This window comes from Peromyscus eremicus, chromosome X (assembly GCF_949786415.1).
Source record: "Peromyscus eremicus chromosome X, PerEre_H2_v1, whole genome shotgun sequence".
Classification (NCBI taxonomy): domain Eukaryota; kingdom Metazoa; phylum Chordata; class Mammalia; order Rodentia; family Cricetidae; genus Peromyscus; species Peromyscus eremicus.
In genome coordinates this window covers 112637043-112659460 of record NC_081439.1, presented here as the reverse complement: position 1 = coordinate 112659460, position 22418 = coordinate 112637043, and the positions used below count along the sequence as shown (strand labels likewise).

The following is a 22418-nucleotide window of genomic DNA, read 5'->3' as shown; positions in this document are numbered from 1 at the left end:
CAGGCTAGACTATGACACATTTAATTTGTAATGTAGTTGAACTTAAATACTGTCTGGATATTTTAGTATATGCCGTTGATCCTATTCATTGTTTCAAGTACACTGCGTGCAAAACGTATTTGGTCTTGTTATTGCATGCTGAGACTGGGGAAGGAACCCAGGACATCACACATGCATGCTACACGTGTATTCAACCACTGACCTACACCTCCAATCTGTTTGGTCTTAATTCTGTCTCCTTTCCCTGGATAGGTGAGAATAAATACGTGTATCTTTACATCCTCCTGATTAACCCAACCCTGGCATATCTAGCTCTTTCTGTTACAGAGCACATGCTAATACTTTGTGAAAATAGATTTTATTGGCAAGTACAGTGTTAGACCCGTTCTTGTCTCTAGATCACTGCTATTTTTACTTTTAAAAGCAGTGACTCATTCATATTCTCATTACCCACTCCCTCCAAGTCCAGCTAATTTTGTTTGAGAGGCTGTGATTTGTGATCTTGCTATAACTTCCCTAGTGCTGGGATTACGGGTGTGCACTACATGCCCAGAAACAGTGAACGTCTCTTGAGTCTAGCATATCAGAGAGGCGAATGCTCTAAAAATCAGCACATGGGACTTTCATAGCAGAATTAGAAAGGAAACGTAAGTCCTGCTTCTGTTGAGAGTGTGGTGCAGTGGAGATCAGCATGTTTTCAAGTCCCCAGCCCACCTTCTCTAAGATACCTCATTTCTACTTTCTTTTTTAGATGAAGTACACTTGGAGGGCTAAGATAATGCTTTAATATAAGCTTAAGCTTGAGGGTTGAGAGAGAGAGAGAGAGAGATGCTCAGAAAAAAGTAAAGACACATGCAAAAGCATAGATGTGGGTTTCTCAAAGAGAAAGTTAGAGAATATAAAGAATACCCAACTCTGGGTACAGACTTCTCCAAAGAAAACTGTCCTATTTCTGGTTACACACATCTTTCTCTGGAAGAGAGCCCACAGTCATTGCCCATGAGTCTGCTGGTTTAGTGTTCTCTCCCCCTTCTCTTTCCCCATGGTTTTATAGCAGCATAGTACATAGTATGATTACAATGTGCAAGCTTTCTTTTAAAGAAAGCTATGTAGAGAGCCGTTATCAGTAAGTGTTAACATATGCTTGGATTTTTTTAAAATACAGAAACAATTGTTCTTGTTCTTCACATTGAATAAATACATTAAAACTGTACCTTTATCAGTTCCAAAACACACTAAAAATGATTATAAAACTCCCATGTATTTCTTCTGACTCTAATTTAAAATATGGCAAAGACAGTAAAGTTAATGAGCACCAATTAAAATTTGTTGAAATCTGTTTGGTCTGGAGATCAGAACAGAGCTGGAATACTTCGCACATTTTCTTTAAGTTTTCTGAAATAATTTTCCATGGCAAAACATCAGTTGTCTGGTGCCCAACAATCCTTGAGTAGGTAGGTGCTGAATCAGTTGTTTGATTGATAGATACATTTTTAAAAGACCCAGGGATGTTGAGTAAAGTGCTTTAGGGTTATTTCAATTCTCTGAAGTCCAAAGGTAAGGCTGTTTTGATCAGAGAACTGTCCGAGCTGTGATAAAAAGCACAAACCTGTGTCTTTGATGTAAATAGAAGAGAGGAAATTTGGCAAAGAATGGCTGGGGAATGAAGAAGGACAGCAAAGTTACACACAACCTCCCTGGAGATGCATAGTGAGGAAATAGCAAAAGGATACAGGGAAACAGGAGTAGGCCCATTGATTTCCAAAGAGGTCTGGCCATGTACAAGCTCAGAATGCATACTCAATGATTTTGGGCCCTGGCAACTTGCTGTGTTATCAGAGTGTATGTATATGCATCAAGCCAGAGATGGCCTTACTGACCCTGGTTTTGGTTACTCTGCCTCCACTGTAAGTGAGGGGTATATTACCTGCTCTGCCATTTTCGGACTCATCAAATGTGAAGGACAAATCCTTTTCCCCATTCTTTTGTCTCTAAGGATTTTGGGGGGAGGTGTTTGCTTGCTTTGTTTCTGTACTTTCCATTTTCTACTGTTTGTGTATCTCAAGTGAATATATAGTTTATATATTTTATATATATATAGTTTATAACTTGATTTGTACATTTTAAGCCATGTGTGTATGTTTTCAGACCTGGATAAATATGAGAAAAGACCTCATTTGGCAGTATCTCCATGTAGCATTACAACCAGTTTCTGGTGTTTATTTTTAAAATATTAAAATTGTATTACTACTACTATTGCTACTGCTACTGCTACTACTACTACTACTACTTATTATTATTATTATTATTATTATTATTATTATTATTATTATTATTGTGTGGGTGTATACGTGGTGTGTCCATGCCACGGGATGTGTGTCAGAGTCAGGCAACAAGTTTCAGAAATGAGCTCTGTTTCCACTGTGGGTTTGGGGGAACAGACTCAGCTTATACCCACTGGGCCATGTTGCCAGGCCCCCTATGCTTTAAATGTGTGTCTCTAGGTGTGAGGACTGGCTTCTGTATTTTTCTGTCCTGCAAGCTTTTTTTGTCAACCCTTTATCTTAAAATGGTCCTAGAGCCAGGGCATTAGAGTAGCATGGCTAGCTGCTCCCCCTCTTGGCCAGTCTTGGGAATTTTTTAGTAGTAAACCGGCTAATTAGCTGAAGCAGTTGTCTCATGAATATGCTAATAAGTCAGTTCAGTGGGTGTTGGGAAGAATTGCTTGCCAAAGGGAATAGAAATAGTAGAAGTGAGGCATAATCCATGTTTGGGGACTCCAACATAAAGGCCTGTCCCCCAAATGTCTGGCACTTTGTGAGGCTCATTGTTTTGAAAAGAAACATAGGTTATTGAGGTGATCAAAGCTGCTGCGTTAAGTACATTTCAGGATTACATAATACAAATGATGCAATAACCATGAGGAAACACTGCTGCCAAGCAACTCCGAAATCAAACTGTTCACTAGAAATCGTGTGGAACCAAAGATGGTACCTGATACTAATTTATTGGGAACACTCTTTTAATTTGTCATTTTAGGAGGAAATTAAGCCACTTTGGTTGGGAGACAGAACACAACAAATTGTCAGCCTGATTCTTCAGCAGGACCCTCTGTGACCTGGGGTAATTAACTGGGTCTCAGTTTTCCCGTCCATAAAATGAGGGGTTGAGCTAGATGCTCCCTCAAAACCCTTTCAATTCTAAAAATTCTGTGAATCTTTTAAACATGTGACCGGCCCAGCTGCTTTAGTGAAAGGTCTTACAAGTTGTTAATTAGCCATCTGTATGGTAGCCTCTATTTCCCCGTCATTTCTTAACCCCCAGCTACTTTCACCAGGTCTTTGAAAACCCTCCCATGAGCCTGCAGCTTGTTAACTTGAATAATAGTAGAAATTTTCTGAATTAGCTTAAAATGCACATAAAAGACCTAATTGTCTGTCTCCTCTATCTGCCCGGGCTGTGTAAGCTAGAGTGGCTCTCGTTCACAGCCTCACTGTCGCCCCCCAACCCTGTTCCTATCATCTCAGTGAGTTTGTTGCTCACCCATATTCGTAAAGACCTCCTTTTTAGGTTGGAAAAAACCTAAAACACATATTTTGAATATTATGGACATGTATATAGTAATACAAATACAGACTTTGTTTTTCCGTTTTGGAGACAGGATCTCAGGTGGATCAGGATGGTCTTGAAGTAACAGAGATCCACCTGTGATTAAAGGAGTATATGACCAGTGCTTGTCTTAGTTTGGGTTTTTAAAGATTGCTTTTGATTGTGTTTAATTAGGTATAGATGTATGTGTTCATGTGTGAGTTTATGTACAGGAGTGCAGGTGCCTGGGGAGGCTAGATGGGGGCCTCAGATGGCCTGGAGGTAGAGTTTAGGCTGTTGTAAGCCACTTCATGTGGGTGCTGGCAAGAACAGTGTATACTCCGAATAGCTGAGCCATTTCTTCAGCCCCTAGATTGATTTTTTAGTCTTTACTTTATATTTCAGCCATTAGGACTTTAAAACACTTGTTGCTGTTTGGAACCTCATTACAGTGTGGTGGGCAACAATTCACAGGCAGAGTAGCCACAAAGTACAAAGAAAGGTGTGAAGCCATCTGGCCTATTTAAAAATGCATTGTCCTAGATCCCACTAACTGCCTTTGATTTTGCTGGAAAGCACTGTTATTTTTTGTGTTTTCTTTCACATCCATGTGACAGACTAAAAAACCTGTGTGGCTTCGGTAACCCCTTTAAACAAGATACACTTGTTTATTTTCATTTTGTGTGTTTATATGATGTCTGCATGCATATTATGTGCATTGTATGCATGCCTGGTGCCCACGAAGGTAAAAAGAGGTCGTTATAATGAGCCACCATGTGGATACTGGGAACTGAACCTTGATCCTCTGTAAGACCTACAAGTGCTCTTAACTGCTGAGCCATCTCTCTAGGCTCTAACTCCTTTTTAATGTATCTATGAAACTTGATGAGAATGGTTATTAGCAGTTTTTTTTTCAGCCCTCTGAATTGTTTTCTGAAATGTAAGCATTTGCTGTGGCATTAGCTATCTCATTGGAGTTGAAAGTGCATGCGCAGTTTCTGCTGAATCCAGAGCAATATTAGTTTGAGCCTTTGCAGTTAGCTTCAACTTCTTTTGAAGACATAGCATCAGGAAGAAGTTGCTGATCTAGTTGGAGGCAAGTACAAACTTTTGACTTTATTATTTTGGTGTGTACTGAGCCTGGGAATTTGAAATGGTATCATTCATTCCAGCCCTCATTTATGTGTCTGCCTGTCCAGGTAAGGCTCCAACTGCTTGACTGAGAGAATTCCCAGGCCAGTCATGATTTAGCCCATTCTTGTCCATTGGTCCCGCCCATCTTAATCATCCTCTCTCTTGGGAGCACTGGGAACTTAGAAATAAGTATGACTCAAATATCAAGTGTTATCCATTGGCACACCTTTGAGGTAATTGATTTGACAGTGTGTTAGAAGTTTTAAATATGTTCATATTGTACTACTAGGTATGTATCCTAAGGAAAAGTAGATGTACATAAAGATTAATGTAGGATGTTAATAGGATGCACATCACAGTATTAATTAGAATAATAAAATTTGAAATAAGCCAAAATGTTCCATGTGAGGGAAATAGTCTTCCCCAAGGAAGAGCACACCAATTGGTTATCTAATAAATGATCAACCTTGAAAATACACATACAAGTAACATTATTCAGATTGAGCAGCTTATATTTAGGAATATATTCATGTAACAGCAATTAATGAAAAAAGAGATCATGAGTTTGAAAGAGAGCAAAGGGAGTATATGAGAGGGCTTGGAGGGAGGACAAAGAAGGGGGAAATGATGTTAATTGTACTATAACCTCAAAAAATAATTAAAAATAAGATCCACCTTATTAAAAATGATGCTTCTGAAGAACCTTTAATCATATAGGAAATGTTAAGTATGTAATGTTACATGACAGTAGTGTAGAAGCACTAGTCTGTCGATCATGTGACCATATACTTTCATGTGAAAAAAAGACAAGAAATTCAGTAAGCATTTGGAGCTTTCTTTCAAGTTGTAGAGTTACAGGTAATTGGAATCTTCTACATACCTATCCTAATTTTCAAATTGCTATGGTGAGAAACATTCTGTTCAGCAAAAGAAGTACTTTTCTTGATGAAGAAAATGAATGTTGGTATTTTTAAAATGATGTTTTTCTTTGTCACTGTTCACTATGGATAATTGGGGGAAAAGAAAAAACAAGTGCATTGAGGTCTCCACTCATGAAACAGAGTAAAAGAAAGTAATTTTCCTTTTGTAGACAGGAAATAATACCTTTTTTTTTCCTGATTATAAATTACTCTTGAGGATAAAGGAGAAAGAACCCCTGTACACTGTTGTACGGATTGTAAGATTATCATAGCGACTGTGGAATGGAGGAGACCTATTGATTCTAAGACTAGCCTGGTGACTATAAAATGGACTAGTAGATCTGCCTTGTTCCACTGCTGGACGTAGAACCAAAAGAAATGAAATCAGTCCGTCAAAGTCACAGCTGCCCACACTGCTCACAGTGACCAGGGTGTGGCATCAGTCTATCAACTGATTAATGAGATAAGAAAATTTGGTGTTCACACATACTATTCCACCGTAAAAATGAAATCCTAACATTTGTGACAATGTGCAAGTACTACATGAGTCTTAAAAAAATCTCTCAAGGAAGTTGAGAGTAGATCCATGGACTGGTGAGGAGTGGTAGGGAGGAGAAATGGGAAGAGGTTGGCCATTGGTTAAGTATTAGAGTTCTTAGGAAGAGTAAGCTCTGGTGTGCTGTTGCCAAGTAGGTTGACCATAGTGTATATCTCAAAATAGAAGAGAGTAATTCGAATACACTTGCCCAAAAGAATTAACAAACGTTTAAGGTGACAGATATGTTAATTCCCCAAGTTGATCATTGCCTAGTACATTTGTGAACCAAAATATCAATCTTACCTCATGAATATGTGGAAATGTTATATGTCAATCAAAAACTTTAAATGCCATTAAAAAATTTGAGGAAACAAAAAAATCGAAAAACATGTTGAAAACAGTCATCTTTGATCATTAACATTCCACCATCGCCACTGTATTTACTTCATCTTTTTTTGTGTGTGTCAACATATAACACATATGCAGACTGCAATTAGAATCACTAATTAAATGATTTGGTGCCATGATTTTTCTTGATATGAGTTCATGAACATATATAATATATTATATAGTTTGTGAGGCCATATGATACCTTATTGAGTGATACACACAAAATGTAGCATTGGAGTGGATGCTGCGGCTACTCTAGCTTCCTGGCTTCCTTATGTGCCATTGGATGCAAAGTAATATGAGAGTGCTAAGTCCAAGTAGCTAGCTAGGGAACACTGAATGATTCTAGCAAAAGTACTAAGTACATGGTACTGAGTCTGAATCCCTGGCAACTTAGCTAAAATCAAGGTCCATGAGAGAATAAACACTCTATTTTCTCCCTAGGAGAAGTCATTAATAAAATTAACCTTGGAAAGAAAAGACTGATACTTTGGCAGGATCCCCTAGCACTCTTTGATTTGCTAACATCCCCAAATGAGGACTGCAGCTGGCAATTGACTTGCCAACTCAGGGGCAGCCTATTAATTTACTATCCGCTGCTAAACATGAGTTGAGTATGTGACCTTTTAGTACCCCCACACTCTTTCAGGTGCTCTCCAGGAGTGACATGCCATGGCAGAGGCAAGTGCCTGCTATATAGACTTTCGGGCTACTGTAAAGGCAAGATACTGGAGTAGACAGTTACAAGCCAACAGTTCCATTGTCAGGAAAATGCTTTCTGTTTCTCCTCTTGCCTCCATTGGTAGATGCCCCTTGTAGCTGTTCTTCATTACATACTTGCTTGCAGCGAGAGGATGGATGGAGTATGACTCCTTCGGTTTGCCTAACAGTTAGAAAAGGATGAACTGTAGCACTTAGAAAGAGGCTTCTCAGGAATTTTGTTGCTGTGCTAACTTAGTGTTGGCATGCCCCACTAAGGCTGTGAGATGCAGCATTTATAGTGAAGGAGAAATTAATGCTTATATATACAAGACAGCTTCCTCATAATGTAAACGCGAGGGGTTGATTTATAATACCAAACAAATGGATTGACTAGAAAGAGCTTCCAGTCTCTCAAGGTCGTGGGTTCATTCTAGAATACATTCTAGCTCATTCATCAATAGCCAGTTGATTGTTTATATAGAAGTAACTAATGGTATTTAATAGCACAACCAGAGCTCCTTTGACCCTCTTCAAGAATTTTGCATGTTTATTTGATGCAAGACAAGTGGCTGGCGATAGAAATTCCAGGAGCACATGATGTTCTTTTTAAAAGGCAGGATATTTACATAGAACCCTTTGATAGGAAAAGTTTGGCTTTTCACTCGTTTTTTCCCATGTTAAATGAGTACTTTCTACACTAGGAATAATTGAATTTTAGAGCTGAGAAGTGTTTACAGGCCCCCAAGCTCAGTTCTTCCACCTAGTAGGCCTCTGGTAAAGTCAATAGTATGCAAATGAAGTGCATGGGAGGAAAGCGGTAAGAAGCCTTGATTTCTAAGTTTTAGATGTGTGTGATGCTATGGCATTCCACCTTCCAGGTAGTGTAAACTCTCTTACCACGGCTGATGATGATCCGTTCCTTAGTTTCCACCCAGTAGTTGCTTCCAGTCTCATGGGTGTCTGGGACATTTCACAACCTTGGAAGGTAGAGCCATTAAGCATTTCCCTTTGGATAAACAGCTCTGAGTTTTATAAGGCCTTAGGTCTTCTCAGCAGACCTCCAACAGCTTTAGCTTCATTTATGTTCCCCCAGATGGATTATGTTCGACACCACTAGGTAAGACATAAACCAGTCTTTTAAAAGATGTTTTAAATGGCTGTTGACATAAAGATATTCTAGGAGTGACAATAGCATCACTCCAGGCATTATTAGTAGTGTCTATGTATATTGAGCATTACTTTGTGCCAGCGTTAGCCATGTGGGTTGAGAGAGAATAGCCTGTTTTGTAAATGGGTTATCAGAGGCTCTTTCCTAACCATGGCAGGTAGCCTCTAAGTAGGAGTCTCATGCTTTCCCCACCATTCACACTGCTTTAGGCTCATAGCATATTATGGTGCTGATTTCCACTCCGAGTTGTGGCCAATTGGGAGCTGAAGGAGTATCGGCTACTTGATCCTTATAGCCCGTACGCTTAAGCTTCCAAATGGAAACTTACAGAAATAAACCTGTTCACAAATGCCCAGTTACTGCTTCCTCTCTGACTTTCAGACTCCAGTAGCTTCACTGCAGACAGACTGCTTGAGCAGTATTTCTACACAAGTACAAGCAGTTGCTGGATAGGAGCTCTAACTTCCAATTAACTCAGCCTCTGATCAGTGGGAACTCTGGTTTAAACTACCCTTGGCTGGTTCTCTTAGCCAACTCTTGTATTATAATTGGTTTCATTAACGATTATGGAGGATGATTGCTATGTGTCTTGGCCTAGGCAGGTCTTCTTCAGCAGTTAGGATCTGACCCTGATCCTGAGGAACAAGAATAATGTCAAGGATGGGCGGGGCCCAGATGGAGATGAGAATTGTAGCACTTAACAAAGTTGCTACAAATGATGGCTGTGATCCTGTACCCGAATGTCTAACCTGTGCTCTGTTCCTTTTTCTAGAGAAAATGCCATAGAAAGACAAGTAGGGAGCAGTGGAGAGATGAAAGAGTTACACACAACCATAGGATAATTGCTAGTTTACTAGAAGAAATACAAACTTAAAAAAAAAATAGAAAATTGTTATGCTTTGGTTGATACTGTGTCTAATTGGTCTAGATTTTAGAATTTACATGACAACTGCCATCCTTTTAAGGCAAAAACAAAAGCCAGGTGGAATAGTCTCTTTAACAAAATGAGTCTAAGGAGAAATGAGTTTGGGTCTCCTGCATTATTTCATATTTGTTTGGTTGACTCAAGGGTGAAATGATGAATATTGAGGAACTCATTAGATGAAATAAAGGATTGAGAATTGTATCGATCAGAGAGACCAAGCTCCGAGCTTGAAATAAAGGTTCTTTGCTTTTACAAAAAAAAAAAAAAAAGGAATTGTATAGATGTTTAAAGTCTCTAGTGCATTTATAAAACCACAGGGTAAAGTGGCTGTATAGTTAAGGTAAATTGGACAGGGGAAATTTGTCTTTCTAGAAATTTTTGTTGCAGTCTGATTGGACAGAAGAAAGCTTAAGATACATGGTAAAGCTGAGCCCATAATAGGCACTCAGTACATACTTGTCGAATTGCATATCCATTTGGAGAGATTAAGCTGCAAGGTTTTAACTTGTTATATTAGTTTTATAGAATTTCTCAAGCATTTATTAACCACATACTCATTCAAATATTCTTTATATCTGCAACTTAAATGGCCACATAAAAGAGTCTTTTAATGTGTGAAGGCAAGAAGATCAATTTTCTGGGTAATGAGATACATTAGGATTTAGTGTATATGTGACATCACACTAATCTCCTAAAGCACATGCTGCCATAAACATGTACATTCGCATGTGCACAGAGGCTTACATTTTGCAAGAGTCATGGGAGCCAATGTAAAGTCCTGTGGTAATGCTGGACGGAGGGATATGTCACTATCAAATCTATTTCCTTCTCATTAAGCCATTTTCCTTAGGCTTTAAGTGACTGTATTCCAAACAGCTGCATCCACTGGCCAGTTTCCGACCAGAGTGACTGAACTTACTGAACAGGGCCGTGCATGTTTTAATCTCAGCCCCAGAGAGGGAGAGGCAGGCAGGTCCCTGTGAGTTTGAGCCCAGCCTGGCCTACAGAGTGAGACTGTCTCAAAAACAAACAAAAACCAGAATGATGAACTTTCCCCTAGAATCTCTTTGATATACAGCACTATGAGGCCCTAAAGGATCAGTCTTGACAGTTTTAAGCTCAGTGGACTACTATGTGTCCTCTACCCCTTAAAACTGTAACTGTGGGTGCTATTGATTAAAAAATGCAACTGGACTTTCAGAGTAGTTTATTAAATGAATACAAAAGTACAAGTCAAATAATTCTTAACACTCAGTTTTTTCTGGTGTATACCAATGTTATGAACAATGATAAAAATGTAATATAGGGAAGGACCTATGGTGGTTTCGGTTTTTGTTGTTGTTGTTGTTTTGCTTTGTTTTAACTAGCACTTGTTGGCAGAAGGTTTGGATACCGTTCTCAGCGACCAGGATTTCTTTTCCCAATATTCACGTGTAGCATACTGGACATGTACTATCTGTTTATACATTTTATGCCCTTGATCAACAAGCACCATTTACTAAGGATGCAGGTAATAAGGCATGGTAAAGGACATAGACCAGATGACATTTGAGATTCCTTAGCATCCTTAGGCTCCCCAACTTGGAATTATGGGAAAATGCTGCATGCATCAATCATCTATGTTAACACATAGTTGAAAGAGCTCTATATAAGAAAATTTATCCCTAAGAAACCACAAAACATCATTTCTAGGAAGATAATAGTATTTTTTAGCAGTAATTCTTTGGAAAGAAACCCACATTCCCTGCTTTTAAAACTCTACTGCTCCCCTTGAATGCTTTACACTCAGCCCAGCCCCAGGGCTGCTAGTGCTTACTAGTGAGCAGTGAAATGGAGACATTTTTCATCAGTTAGAGGAGTTGTTCTCTAACTTGAGGGCACAACAGTCATGCATGGCTAGATCCACACCTAGAGTTTCTGGTTCAGTGAGTCTGGGGTGGGGCCAAGAGCTTGATTTCTGGCAAGTTCTTAGGTGATATTGATGTGCTGTTGATCCTTGGCGTACACTTAGAGAACTTTTCAGGCAAGTGTTGTAGACAATAAAAGGCCTCCCCACTTGGATTCCTTCTAGAGTTCTTCTCACGTGTCCCTATGAGCCTTGCTTGGGTTGTTGAATAGGGCCCCAGAGATATGTGGTAAAGCATCCATCTGGGTGTGTCTCTGGAGGCAGGTGGGCCGGTGGACTGAGTAGAGGAAGACCTGCCCTTGGTGCAGACAGCACCATCCAATAGGCTGCTGGTCCTGATGGAGTAATGACACAGTAGAAGCGGGAAACCTAAGTCTTGCTGATGAGCTTTTTCAAGGCAGTTTTCTCCTGCAGGTGCTTATGCGTGTCAGATTTTCCTTGGCATCAGTAGCTCTTCGGCAGGCTTTTTGGCCTTGGACTGGGCCTATATCACAGGCCTCTCTCATCAGCTTCAGCTTCAGCTTCTTAGATTTAGTACCTACTGGTCTCCCTGGTTCTCCAGTGGGTTGGTAACCATCATGGGACTTTGTAGTCTCTGTGGTTGTGGGAGCCAGTCTAATAAATCCCTCAGTAATTACTGATTTTCTTGGTTCTGTTCTTCTGGAGAACCCTAGTACAGGTCTCTTAGTTCTTTATACACTCTGCTCTTTCACTCTAAGGGACAGAGCATTGGTAAACATGCCAGAGAGGATGCATGGGCTTCTTTGTTTGGTTCTTGTGCAGAAGGAACTCTGGAGAAAACACTGGAGACAAACCACCAGAAAAGTAGTAGAAAGAAAAGGGTGGAAATCCACCACTAGGAGCAGGAGTGAAGAAACAAAATTAAGAGGCAAAGTCTAAAAATCTGGAAGCAGAAAAAACTCTGGACTTTAGCCCTAAACCTCAAAGAAGCATGTATTGATGAGTTAGGGGCTCAAGAGGCATTGGTATGGGCTCTCTTGGCTTGTATGGAAACCCACATGCCTCTCTCCTTCCAAAAGGCTGTACTCAGTCCAAGAGTTTTGAAAACCTATTCGAAATGAGCTGTCAGCCTCTGGTTTGTCCTCCAAGCCTGGGAAGAGAACACGTTTGTAGTACTGTTGCATTTTGAGAAGTTCACCAGTGTTCTGCCTTTGAAGTGGCATCACATTTTCTTCTGATCATGTTCACTTAGACACAGTTTCTCATTTGATCAAGTCCTTATATTTTGCTCTGGTATTCATTATATTTCCTGCTTATAAACTTAATATCATGGGGTGTTTATTTTTGTACCAAGCAAGAAATTCTTTTAGAATGATTAATGTTAGCTTCTCATTCTTTTTAAAAAAAATCCTTGTACATACGCTCTTGTGTGAGTACAAGTACTCGTGGCAGTACAGGTCAGAGGACAACCTGGGCTATCGGTCCTCACCTTCCATCTTGTTTGTTACAGGATCGGGAAGTTCAGTACTGTGTATGTGAGGCTAGCTGTAACTCTCCTGTGTTTCTCTTTAAACTTCAAGATAAAATTAATTTACCACTTTTACTGAAAAAATAAAATCTTTAGCATTTGGACTTTGTATGATGGTCCAGATATTGTCATTTGCATTTTTCAGTTATTTTTCCATGTCATTTTACAAATATACCAGAGTTGTAATGGCATCTATTATAAATTCATCTCTGCAACCTTGAAAAGAATATCATGATGTCACTGTATGAATCCTTTAGGAACCTAAAGTCAAATTGAATACCACTGTTACACAAGTATCACAGAGAAAACATGCAAATTATTTTCAGAAGTGTGTGCTTGATTCTAGGGCTGTCTTAGTATGTTCTGTGCCCCTAAGTGTGTCGCTTAGATAAGAAAAGAGATGAAAACAACAATATTTGAAACACCTGTCCTAATCTTAGGTCAGAATTAGATGATTTACTTTGAGTTAGAGAAGTGTAGGTCATGACCCATTTGTGTGTGGGGGCAGGGGCGGGCGTGTTTAAACAATCCTCTGCAGGGGTCACATCAGATATCCTGCGTATCAGATATTTAAGTTACAATTAATAACAGTATCAAAATTACAGTTATGAAGTAGCAATGAAAATAATTCTATGGTTGGGGGTCACACAACATGAGGACCTGTATTAAAGGATCGCAGCATTGGGAAGGTTGAGAAGCACTGCTGTAGGGTCTTACAGAAACAGTGGTTTGGGGAAACCTCATCTTTCAGAGATACTGTGTTCATTTCTGTCCAGTGTTTGCTTGTTGTTTGTTGTTGTTACTGTTGCTGCTGCTGCTGCTGCTGCTCTCTTCTGGCTTGCTTGTTTGTTCATTTGCTTGTTTTAAGACAGTCTTGTGTCCAACTTTACTGAGTAGCTGAGACTGGCCTTGAACTCCTGATCCTCCTGCCTCCCAAGTGCTGGCATTACAGGCCGGCATCACCATGTCCAGCCTGCTGTTGTTTGTTGAGGGATTTCAGAATGTTGTACTGATTCCTGAGAAGCTGCTAATTGAAATTTTCCTTCTCCTTCTCTTGGATGTGGGTATCAATGAAAGAGTAACTGTGTGACATAGACTTCTTTTCATTGACAGAGGATTTGAGATGCAAATTCCTCAGAAGAAGTATACTTTATATATGAACATACTTTCCAGTTGAATGTCACAATTGTTTTCATTTTTTTTCAAATTTATCTCATTCAGTTATTTAATTACTAGAAAACAGCCTTTCTCATTTTTTTCTCCCTCCCTGTTTGGGTTTTCTTTTTAGAATTCTTCAAAGAACTACTTGAAAATGCAGAGAAATCCCTGAATGATATGTTTGTGAAGACATATGGCCACTTATACATGCAGAATTCAGAGCTATTTAAAGATCTCTTCGTAGAGTTGAAGCGCTACTACGTGGCGGGAAACGTGAACTTGGAAGAAATGCTAAATGACTTCTGGGCTCGCCTTCTGGAGCGCATGTTTCGCCTGGTGAACTCTCAGTACCATTTTACAGATGAGTACCTGGAATGTGTGAGCAAATACACAGAGCAGCTGAAGCCCTTTGGAGATGTCCCTCGGAAGCTGAAGCTCCAAGTTACACGTGCCTTTGTTGCAGCCCGGACTTTTGCTCAAGGGTTGGCAGTTGCAAGGGATGTCGTGGGCAAAGTCTCTGTGGTAAGTTCTTTGTGCATATTCTGTGTTTTGAACTTTGGTTGGTTTGGTTTCAAAAGGAGGTTGGAGAAAGGTTCAAAAACAAGTCATTACGGTTCCATTGGCTCAATCACAACCTTTTCTTGGTCTCTCACCTCCCACACTTTGTCCATATGCATGTACTGTTTAGTGTTACCAGTGCTAAGGTAAGCTTTAGTTTGGTTTTGTTTTGGTTTTGTTTTGTTTTGTTTTGTATTTCAAGATAAAGTTTCTCTGTGTAGTCCTGGCTGTCCTGGAACTCACTCTGTAGAACAGGTTGGCCTCGAACTCAGAGATCTGCCTCTGCCTCCTGAGTGCTGGGATTAAAGACATGCACTACTACCACCTGGCTAGGATGAACATCTTTATATATCATTACTATTTTCTGTAGTTTCCTTGGTAGCCATTCTTAAGTGGGATATACATTGACTCCAAAATCTTAATTTTAAAAAATGATTTGAACAAATCCACCTCCATCTGTTTTTAGTTCTTTCTCTTCTTGCAAAAGAATCTCCCTGTCCCCCCCCCCCCTCGGGCACCACACTTAATTCTTTTGAATGACCATGTTTGAGCCCACTAGTTGCAGACTAGGAAATCATCAGTATCCACGAGCATTTGTTTCCTTACTCTAAAGTGTGTTCAGAGCTTCCATGGCAATTACTGTGCACTATTCCAGTCTTGACCATGACTTTGGTTATAGGATTACCAGTACAGAAAACACCATTGCAATATGTGGTAAAATGAATCTCTTGTAAACGAAATGAGTTGGATTAGACCAGTATTTTTAAGACTGGTCCATGGAGCTACCTTAGAAGGGACTTCATGAGTCTCTTTTGTATTGGTGTCTGTAAGACTGAATATCTGTGCTTTAACTGCCATAGAGAAGCTTTGCTCTCCTAGATTTCCTGCAGTAGTATTTTGAGCAAGATTTCAAAGTGGAAATGGTTCACCCTTCAGTGAGATTTGCAAGCTTTTAGTTTCTGTAGCACTGGGAACAGAACCCCAGGGCATTGCAGATGTATAATCAGTACTCTACCACTGAGCTGTAACCTTTAAGCCCCTGAACACGTTTGAAGGACCTTGGACTGTTACACTCATATGAAGCATTTTGGAGTTTAGGATTGCAGAAGGTGTTGAGTGTTCAGAGCTTTATTTATGACTGATGTGGGAGGGCCCAGCTCACTGTGGATGCTGCTGCTACCCTTGGGCAGGTGGTCCTGATTGGTATAAGAAAGCAGATTGAGCAAGCTATGAGAGCAAGCCTATAGGCAGTACTCCTCCATGGCTTCCCCAGTGTGGACTGTGACCCAGGGTATGTAAGACAAATTTTCCCAGGTTGCTTTTAGTCATATCTATCACAGCAATAGAAACCTAACTTAAGACATCTTTCATGACTTAATACTAGGGAAGAAGTGTATATACTGGGGCAAAGTTATCTTTGTCAGACTGCTCTTAGGGCCCTTATTCTTGGGCTCCCAGGTGAGCAGCCAATTTGTAAGCCACTGTTTAAAGCCCTGTATGCACAGGCAGTGGCCTTTGCTTTTGTCATTTAGTTGTTTTCATGATTAGACTGAAGGTCAACGTGAAAACTGAACAGTACTACAGATACCAAAATACCTACCAGATTAACTATCACAGAATTCATCTACAGTTAGGACGACCATGTAATTTATTATCCAGACCAAAGCACTTACTGTCTAAACCAACAGATGCTTATTAACAAACATAACCAGGCAACAGGGACCACTAACTGTTAATGAGCAACTAAGTGCACAGAATGTACTGTCACCTTAGTTAGAGAGGAAGCTGGTGTTTACCAGAGGGAAGCAAATGAGTCTAAAGACTAGAATGTTATAGAAAATAGATGTTGATAATTTGGAATTAAGAAATAATACATATCCACTTACTGATTCTCTCATCACCAGGCTGTAAATTATTAGGAATTTCTTTGCAGTATATTTTTTGTACACCCTCTCCTTTTCCTTCTGATACCTTCATTGTCTGTGGCAAATATTTGATGGGTCATATGAATCTAAGGTAGTCAGAAAAACAATCTCAGTTCTGTACTTCTGTCAACCCTAGCAATCATTTTTAATCTTGGAGATGCTTAGGTTCCAGTCCAAAATTCTTTGGGGCCCGTGTCATGGCCATGGAAGTTCACCCGACATATTTGCCCACTTTCAGCAATTCCTCCTGTTCATCTTAAGATGAATGGGCAGGAAGGAGCCAATGTGTGGTGGAAATGCCCATATATATGTGTGTACCTGTGTGCTATGTGTACATTATGCAGAGAAAAATAGTATGCAACACTAAGCAAATGTTTGAAAAACACTTCCTTTACATTAATCAAATGTAGGTTATACTGTTAGTTGGGAAAGAAGAAAAGCTACTTTTAACATAGCTTCTTAAGGTTTTTGTTTGTTTCAGAATTTAGCTCTCTTCTGTATTTATTTTATACTTATGACTTCCTAAAAGATAGTTCATAGTTTTATGGGAATACAGTGAATACAAGCTAAATTACACAGGGCAAAGGTTATTTGCCAATTACATGGCTGAAAAATAACAGCAACAGGCAATGTTAAATACCATGTTTGTAACTGGAAAATAATCAATAATAAATAAACAAACAAAAATAAATAAATGGACTGTTTTGGCTTCACTATTGAATAACTTCCATACTTAAGGACTGATTTAAAACCAAAACCTTCAACTAAGTTGGTTTATATTATTTGAATAACAATAGTAAAACACATAGACGCCAAAATAAGAGTTGCATTAAATCTATCTGATATGGGATGTCTCTGTGTAGCAGTATTCAAGGCGTTGTTACAGACTTGGGAAAATATTTGTTGTATTAATTTTTGGAGTGTAGCTCTCAGTTAAGCAGAATTTAAACTTTAGCTATATAGGGAATGTAGAAAATGACCTGTCAAAAATGTATTTCAAATCGTGTAAGCAGAAAATCCATATGATTAGCTTATAATTGTCCAGCAGTTTATATATTGAGTAGTTTGGTTTTTTTTTTTTCATGCCTACGGGTTCCTTCACCTGCTAACCTTTACCCAGTTGTTCTCCATGGAAGGAAAACAATTTAACATATGTAGTTTTTTGGTGCCTAATAAAATTAATGGCCTCCAACCTGAAAAAGGCCTTTCAGAGTAGGGAATGTATTTGCTGACTTGAGAAGACCTGAACCACTTGGCTATAAAGAGATCTTTAAAGGCAAGCTGCAGAAGCTTGGCCTTGTGGCTGCTCACTGAATGCTTAACTCAGAGATGGCCTCACTTTTTCTTGGGTGGACACCTTGTTTTTCCAGCTCTTTTGCTCTTCCAAGGTGAACAATGATTTGATCACCACAAAGCCTCTGAAAGGGCCGTTAGCACCAGCAAGCTTTCCTCCCTTCCAGAGAAGGGCACTGCTTGGATGAAGTACTGTTGCTTTGCTTCATATTTGCTGGACCCAGCGGTGTCAGCACACCCCTTGGACCCTTAGGATTCCAAGTGCAGAGATACAGTTAGTATCCTCTTAATTGGTAACAGATGCTTCAAGACTACCCTGCTGCTGCACATCTTTGTATTACTTACTCTGTCGTTATCTGCCATGGTTCGTGATGCATTTCTTACTTAGTTGCTTGTAGCAGCAGTTTTACCTAGAAGGGTGGAGTCTATTGTGGTGCTTAAGAAATGCACAAGTGGTTACATGCACCAGGAAAATTAATAGCTCTTCTGCCAAAGAGATACATTCTCATGGTTTCAATTAACATTGGCATAATGGGACTGTGTCTATACCCGCACCCCAAACTACAGGGGCTATAATTAGACAATAGTGCCTTACCACCGAGATACGTGAATGACTCTCCTGCCTTAAACCATTTCTGTGGATCCTTCTTTACTTCCCTCTATTCTCCAATGATTTTGGGTTCTAGACATTTTGTTATTTTCTCCACATCATTATAAATTTAAATAAGCTTTTAAGAAACCAAGTATAAACTTTTATTCTCCCATTAGTAGTATTTTTCACTTGGACACAAAGGCTAGAATTGGAGAGGGCATGGTATGAGATATGGTGGAGACAGGCATAAGTACGTGTGCCGAGAGGATGAGTAAGTAAAGATCACAAACACCCTCCATCACACTAAGCGAATTAAACCAATCTCAGAAAGGCAAATGCTGGGTATTTGCTTTGTGGTTTCTAGATTTTATATAGATACTCCGACATAAAAGCACAAGAAGAGAAACTGTCTAGGGGGACAGAAGGAGACTAATGAGAGGGAAAAGAGTGAGAAAGGGGAGGTTAGTCGGATATGTGAAGTAATGCTCAATGGACTTGTATGAAAATTATCTTTAGGTAAGAGTACCACACACAATGAATATATATAATGAAAAATATAAAAAGAAGTACTGCGAAGTAGAAAAAGAACAAAAAATGTAGAGTCTTCAAGGGAGTTGATATAATCTTATTTTCATTTATGGAGCATAACAGTTGCGTGATTTCAGACAAAAAATAAGACACAATTTCAGGTATTTGTACAGCTTCTATTCTATCTACAGTGTGCCAACAAATATTCTTGAGTGAATTTGAGTTGATTCTGTACATTCTGCTTTCAAAATTCCCTTATCAGATCAACAGGGTGAGAGTCTCAGCATTCCTTCTTTGTGTGTGCACTGCATTGGAAATGACTTAGGAAACTGCTGAATAAACTCATCGCATTCCACGGCAAGTGTGGGCTCCCTATCTCTTTCTCTTACCATCATTTGGTGAAATGTTTCCTGGTGTTTTTATTGGGTGCTTATGTTACCAGGCAACAGATGAAAATCTAGACCTTTTCTGTTTGTTTGGTGTGAGTGGCTGTGCAGGAAAAAAAAAAAAAAAAAAAAAAAAAAAAAAACCAGAGGAGCAGGGGGAGCAGGGCAGCAGCGCACAGCAACAAAAACATACTCGGAGCTGGAATAAACTACAAGGCAATGTGTTTGTGAGTAGAGTGCAGCATGCTGCCTGCCTGCCATTGCTATGTAATGTGGCTTAAGGCTCGTGCTGAATCTCTGAAATGAAATCCAGGCCATGGGAAGAGCTCTGTACTAGCATTTTTCTTGTTGCAGACTGCTCGCTGGAGTTTTTAATGTGGTGCTAAGAAAATGCAGGTTATTTGGTAGAAAGGGACAATCTATGCTTTTGTAAAAAAGAGGTTTTCCAAGGAGACTTTTCTATAAAGGCTTTTTATAGCAGACATGGCATACAGATGTCATGGTCCATGTATATACTCAGGAAGGCTAAGAGGAGGGCGTTGCTGCTCTTCCTCCCCTCCCCTTCCTCCTCCTCTTTTTCCTTTTCTTCTTCTGTCTCTTTCCCCTCCTCTTTCTCCATTTTTTTCAGCTCTAAAGATGGAACCCAGGACCTCCCCACCCCCAAGCTACATATCCAGCTCACAATGGATACCTTTTTCCTTTCTTTTTATTTATTCTTTGTGTCTTTTACATCATGCCTTCTGATCTCACCCGCCCCCCCCCCCCCCCGACACATAATAAAACAAAATAAAATTTAAGAGGAAAAAGAGAAAAAAAATCTCATCATGGAAGCTGCAGTGTGACACATTGAGTCACGCAGTAAACCCCTTTATCCATACATTTTTGTTTCGTTTTTGAGACAGGGTTTGTCTGTCTAGTTTTGGTGCCTGTCCTGGATCTCTAGCTGTAGACCAGGCTGGCCTTGAATTCACAGAGATCCGCCTGGCTCTGCCTCCTGAGTCCTGGGATTAAAGGCGTGTGCCACCACTGCCTGGCATGTCCATACATTTTTACATGCAGGCATTCATTGCAAAGAATCATTGGTCTGGTTCAAGGACCCTGGTCTGTGCTATACCATTGACGCTGGGCCCTCATTGGGACTCTTCCTGAACATCCTGTTGGTGCTCTGTAGATCCTGTAGCCTTGGATCTGCAGGACCAACACCCCTCTCTCCTCCCCCTCCCCATGGTTCAGCAGATCACTGTTGGGGTTAGTCAGCCCTCCCCTCTCCCCTGTCTTCATCATCACCACAGTGAGCTCTCCAGCATTGCCCTGCTTAGTTCACCCCTTAGGGGTGGGGCCAGTTCTCCAGCTTTGCTGTCCTCAGGATTGGTTCTCCCACACTTAACACCTTCAGGGCCAGCAAGGTGTAGGGGACAGTCTCCCAAGTGCTGCAGCCGATGAGGAGCAGGGGCATCTCTCCTGCTCTTCTGACCTCAGGGCCAGCTCTTGCACCTGCCTCAGTTGTCGATGGGGTGGGGCATCTCCCACCCATGCCACCCCATGACAGATGAGTAATGAGGACAGCTCTGCCATGCTCACAATATCAGGGCTGGCTCACCCACACTTCTGCCAAGAAGGTTGGCTCTATTGTGCTGCCCGTGCAGGGTGCAGGGCCTGCCCTCCACAATGGGTACTTTTTAAAGAAGTTAAAAAGTAAGTGGATGTCTTCCCCAGTGACCCTTGCTGTGGTACATTCTGAGGTGCTTCCTACAGTTGCCTTAATACTGAGAAAAACATTGGTCAGTTGTAAAGGGTTTTAAGAGTCTTAGAACTTGGATATTTATGTATTGGGATTATGGGCCGATCACTCAAATTGATTTGGGTGTTTGAGTTAATACAGAAGTATCCAGTCCAGAAGCAAAAGTGGACGCATGTTCTCACCCTTCCATAAATAATGTCAGCTCCTTCTCCCTTCTCCAAGCCTTGTCCTTTCATTTTTCTGGGAATTCATTTTCTCTGCTACATTTAGCTGCAGTTCTTTCAAAGTCTTAGAGCTTGGGTAAAATATGAGTTATTTTCCAGTTTGTTTTGTCAAAGGGGGACTTTCTGTGGTACTAGGGATGAAACCCAGGGCCTTGTGCTTGCTAGGCAAGTGTTCTACCACTCAGCTGCAACGTCCCCTCCCCCTACAGCCAAGGGAACATTTCTCTACCATGTCCACCGGTGTTTTCTTGAGCCTTTGAACTCTTTGTGAGCAGGGCTGGTGAGTAATACACTGTAATTATATCTCTTTTCTCACCCCTATAGCAGCTTGAACAGTTCTAAGGCATGGTGCTGGCACTCAGTAAGTCATTATTATTTTATTAAACAATATGTCCTCTCCTCCAAGTATCTACTATGCATTGCTCCATATAGTCATGTCCTAAATTGCCCTCCTATATAAAACCTGATTCATTTTGCCAGTAAACATGAAAAACTACACCTTATCATTAGAAAGCATTCAGCCCTGTGGTTGAGTGTTCGCCGAGCGTGCAGATAGTGTGTGAGGTCTGGGAGCCCCTGTGCTGCCCTCATACTTCCTGTAGTCTGATTCCAAAGAAGCTTTCTAGATATCCACTTGGGGCATAGCACTTTGCTGGCACGTGTGAGACCTAGATTTGATCCTCATCACTGAAAAGAACATTAGACATCAAGGAAGTTAAGTACATGTCCTTTAGAACCAGTCTACCTGGGTCCAAAGCTCAGTCTTCAGCTTTGCCATTTACCTAAAGACCTTGTGTGAATGAATCCCTAAACATCTCTGGGCTTCCTTATACTTCAGCTCTGAAATCAGATGTTAATGCTTGTCTCACACAATTGTTTTGAGGGTTAAACGAGTTAATACATGTTACAAGGTCCTTAAATAAGAACCTAGTACATCCTAAATATTCCATAAATGAATCATAAGTATCAATAAAACCCAGCAAAAGCCATGTGTGGTAACTTGGTCATGAAACAAAATATTTTTTCTTCAATCTGGATTTCATGACCCTCTTCAGCTAGAGAGAGAAATCATTTAGTAAGTGCTTGTCCTAGTCTTACAAGCACAATGACCTGGGTTTGATAAACGGAGTCCACATAAAAAAAAAAAGCAGGATATCACAATATATGCTTATAATCTCGGCACTGGGGATATGGAGACATGCATCCCTGGAGATTGATGGCCTGCCAGCCTCGCCTAATTTGTGAGCTGCAGG

At 40.3% G+C, this 22418-nt stretch overlaps 1 protein-coding gene across 1 annotated transcript in view; it reads left to right on the top strand.

Annotated features, from left to right (window-relative positions):
* The window catches only part of Gpc4 (glypican 4), a 113602-nt gene that overhangs the window by 75522 nt on the left and 15662 nt on the right, over positions 1-22418 (top strand). Inside the window, exon 3 of the mRNA XM_059250672.1 lies at positions 14049-14440. Within this exon, the coding sequence (XP_059106655.1) occupies positions 14049-14440 (392 nt within the window). The remainder of the gene's footprint in view (positions 1-14048; positions 14441-22418) is intronic.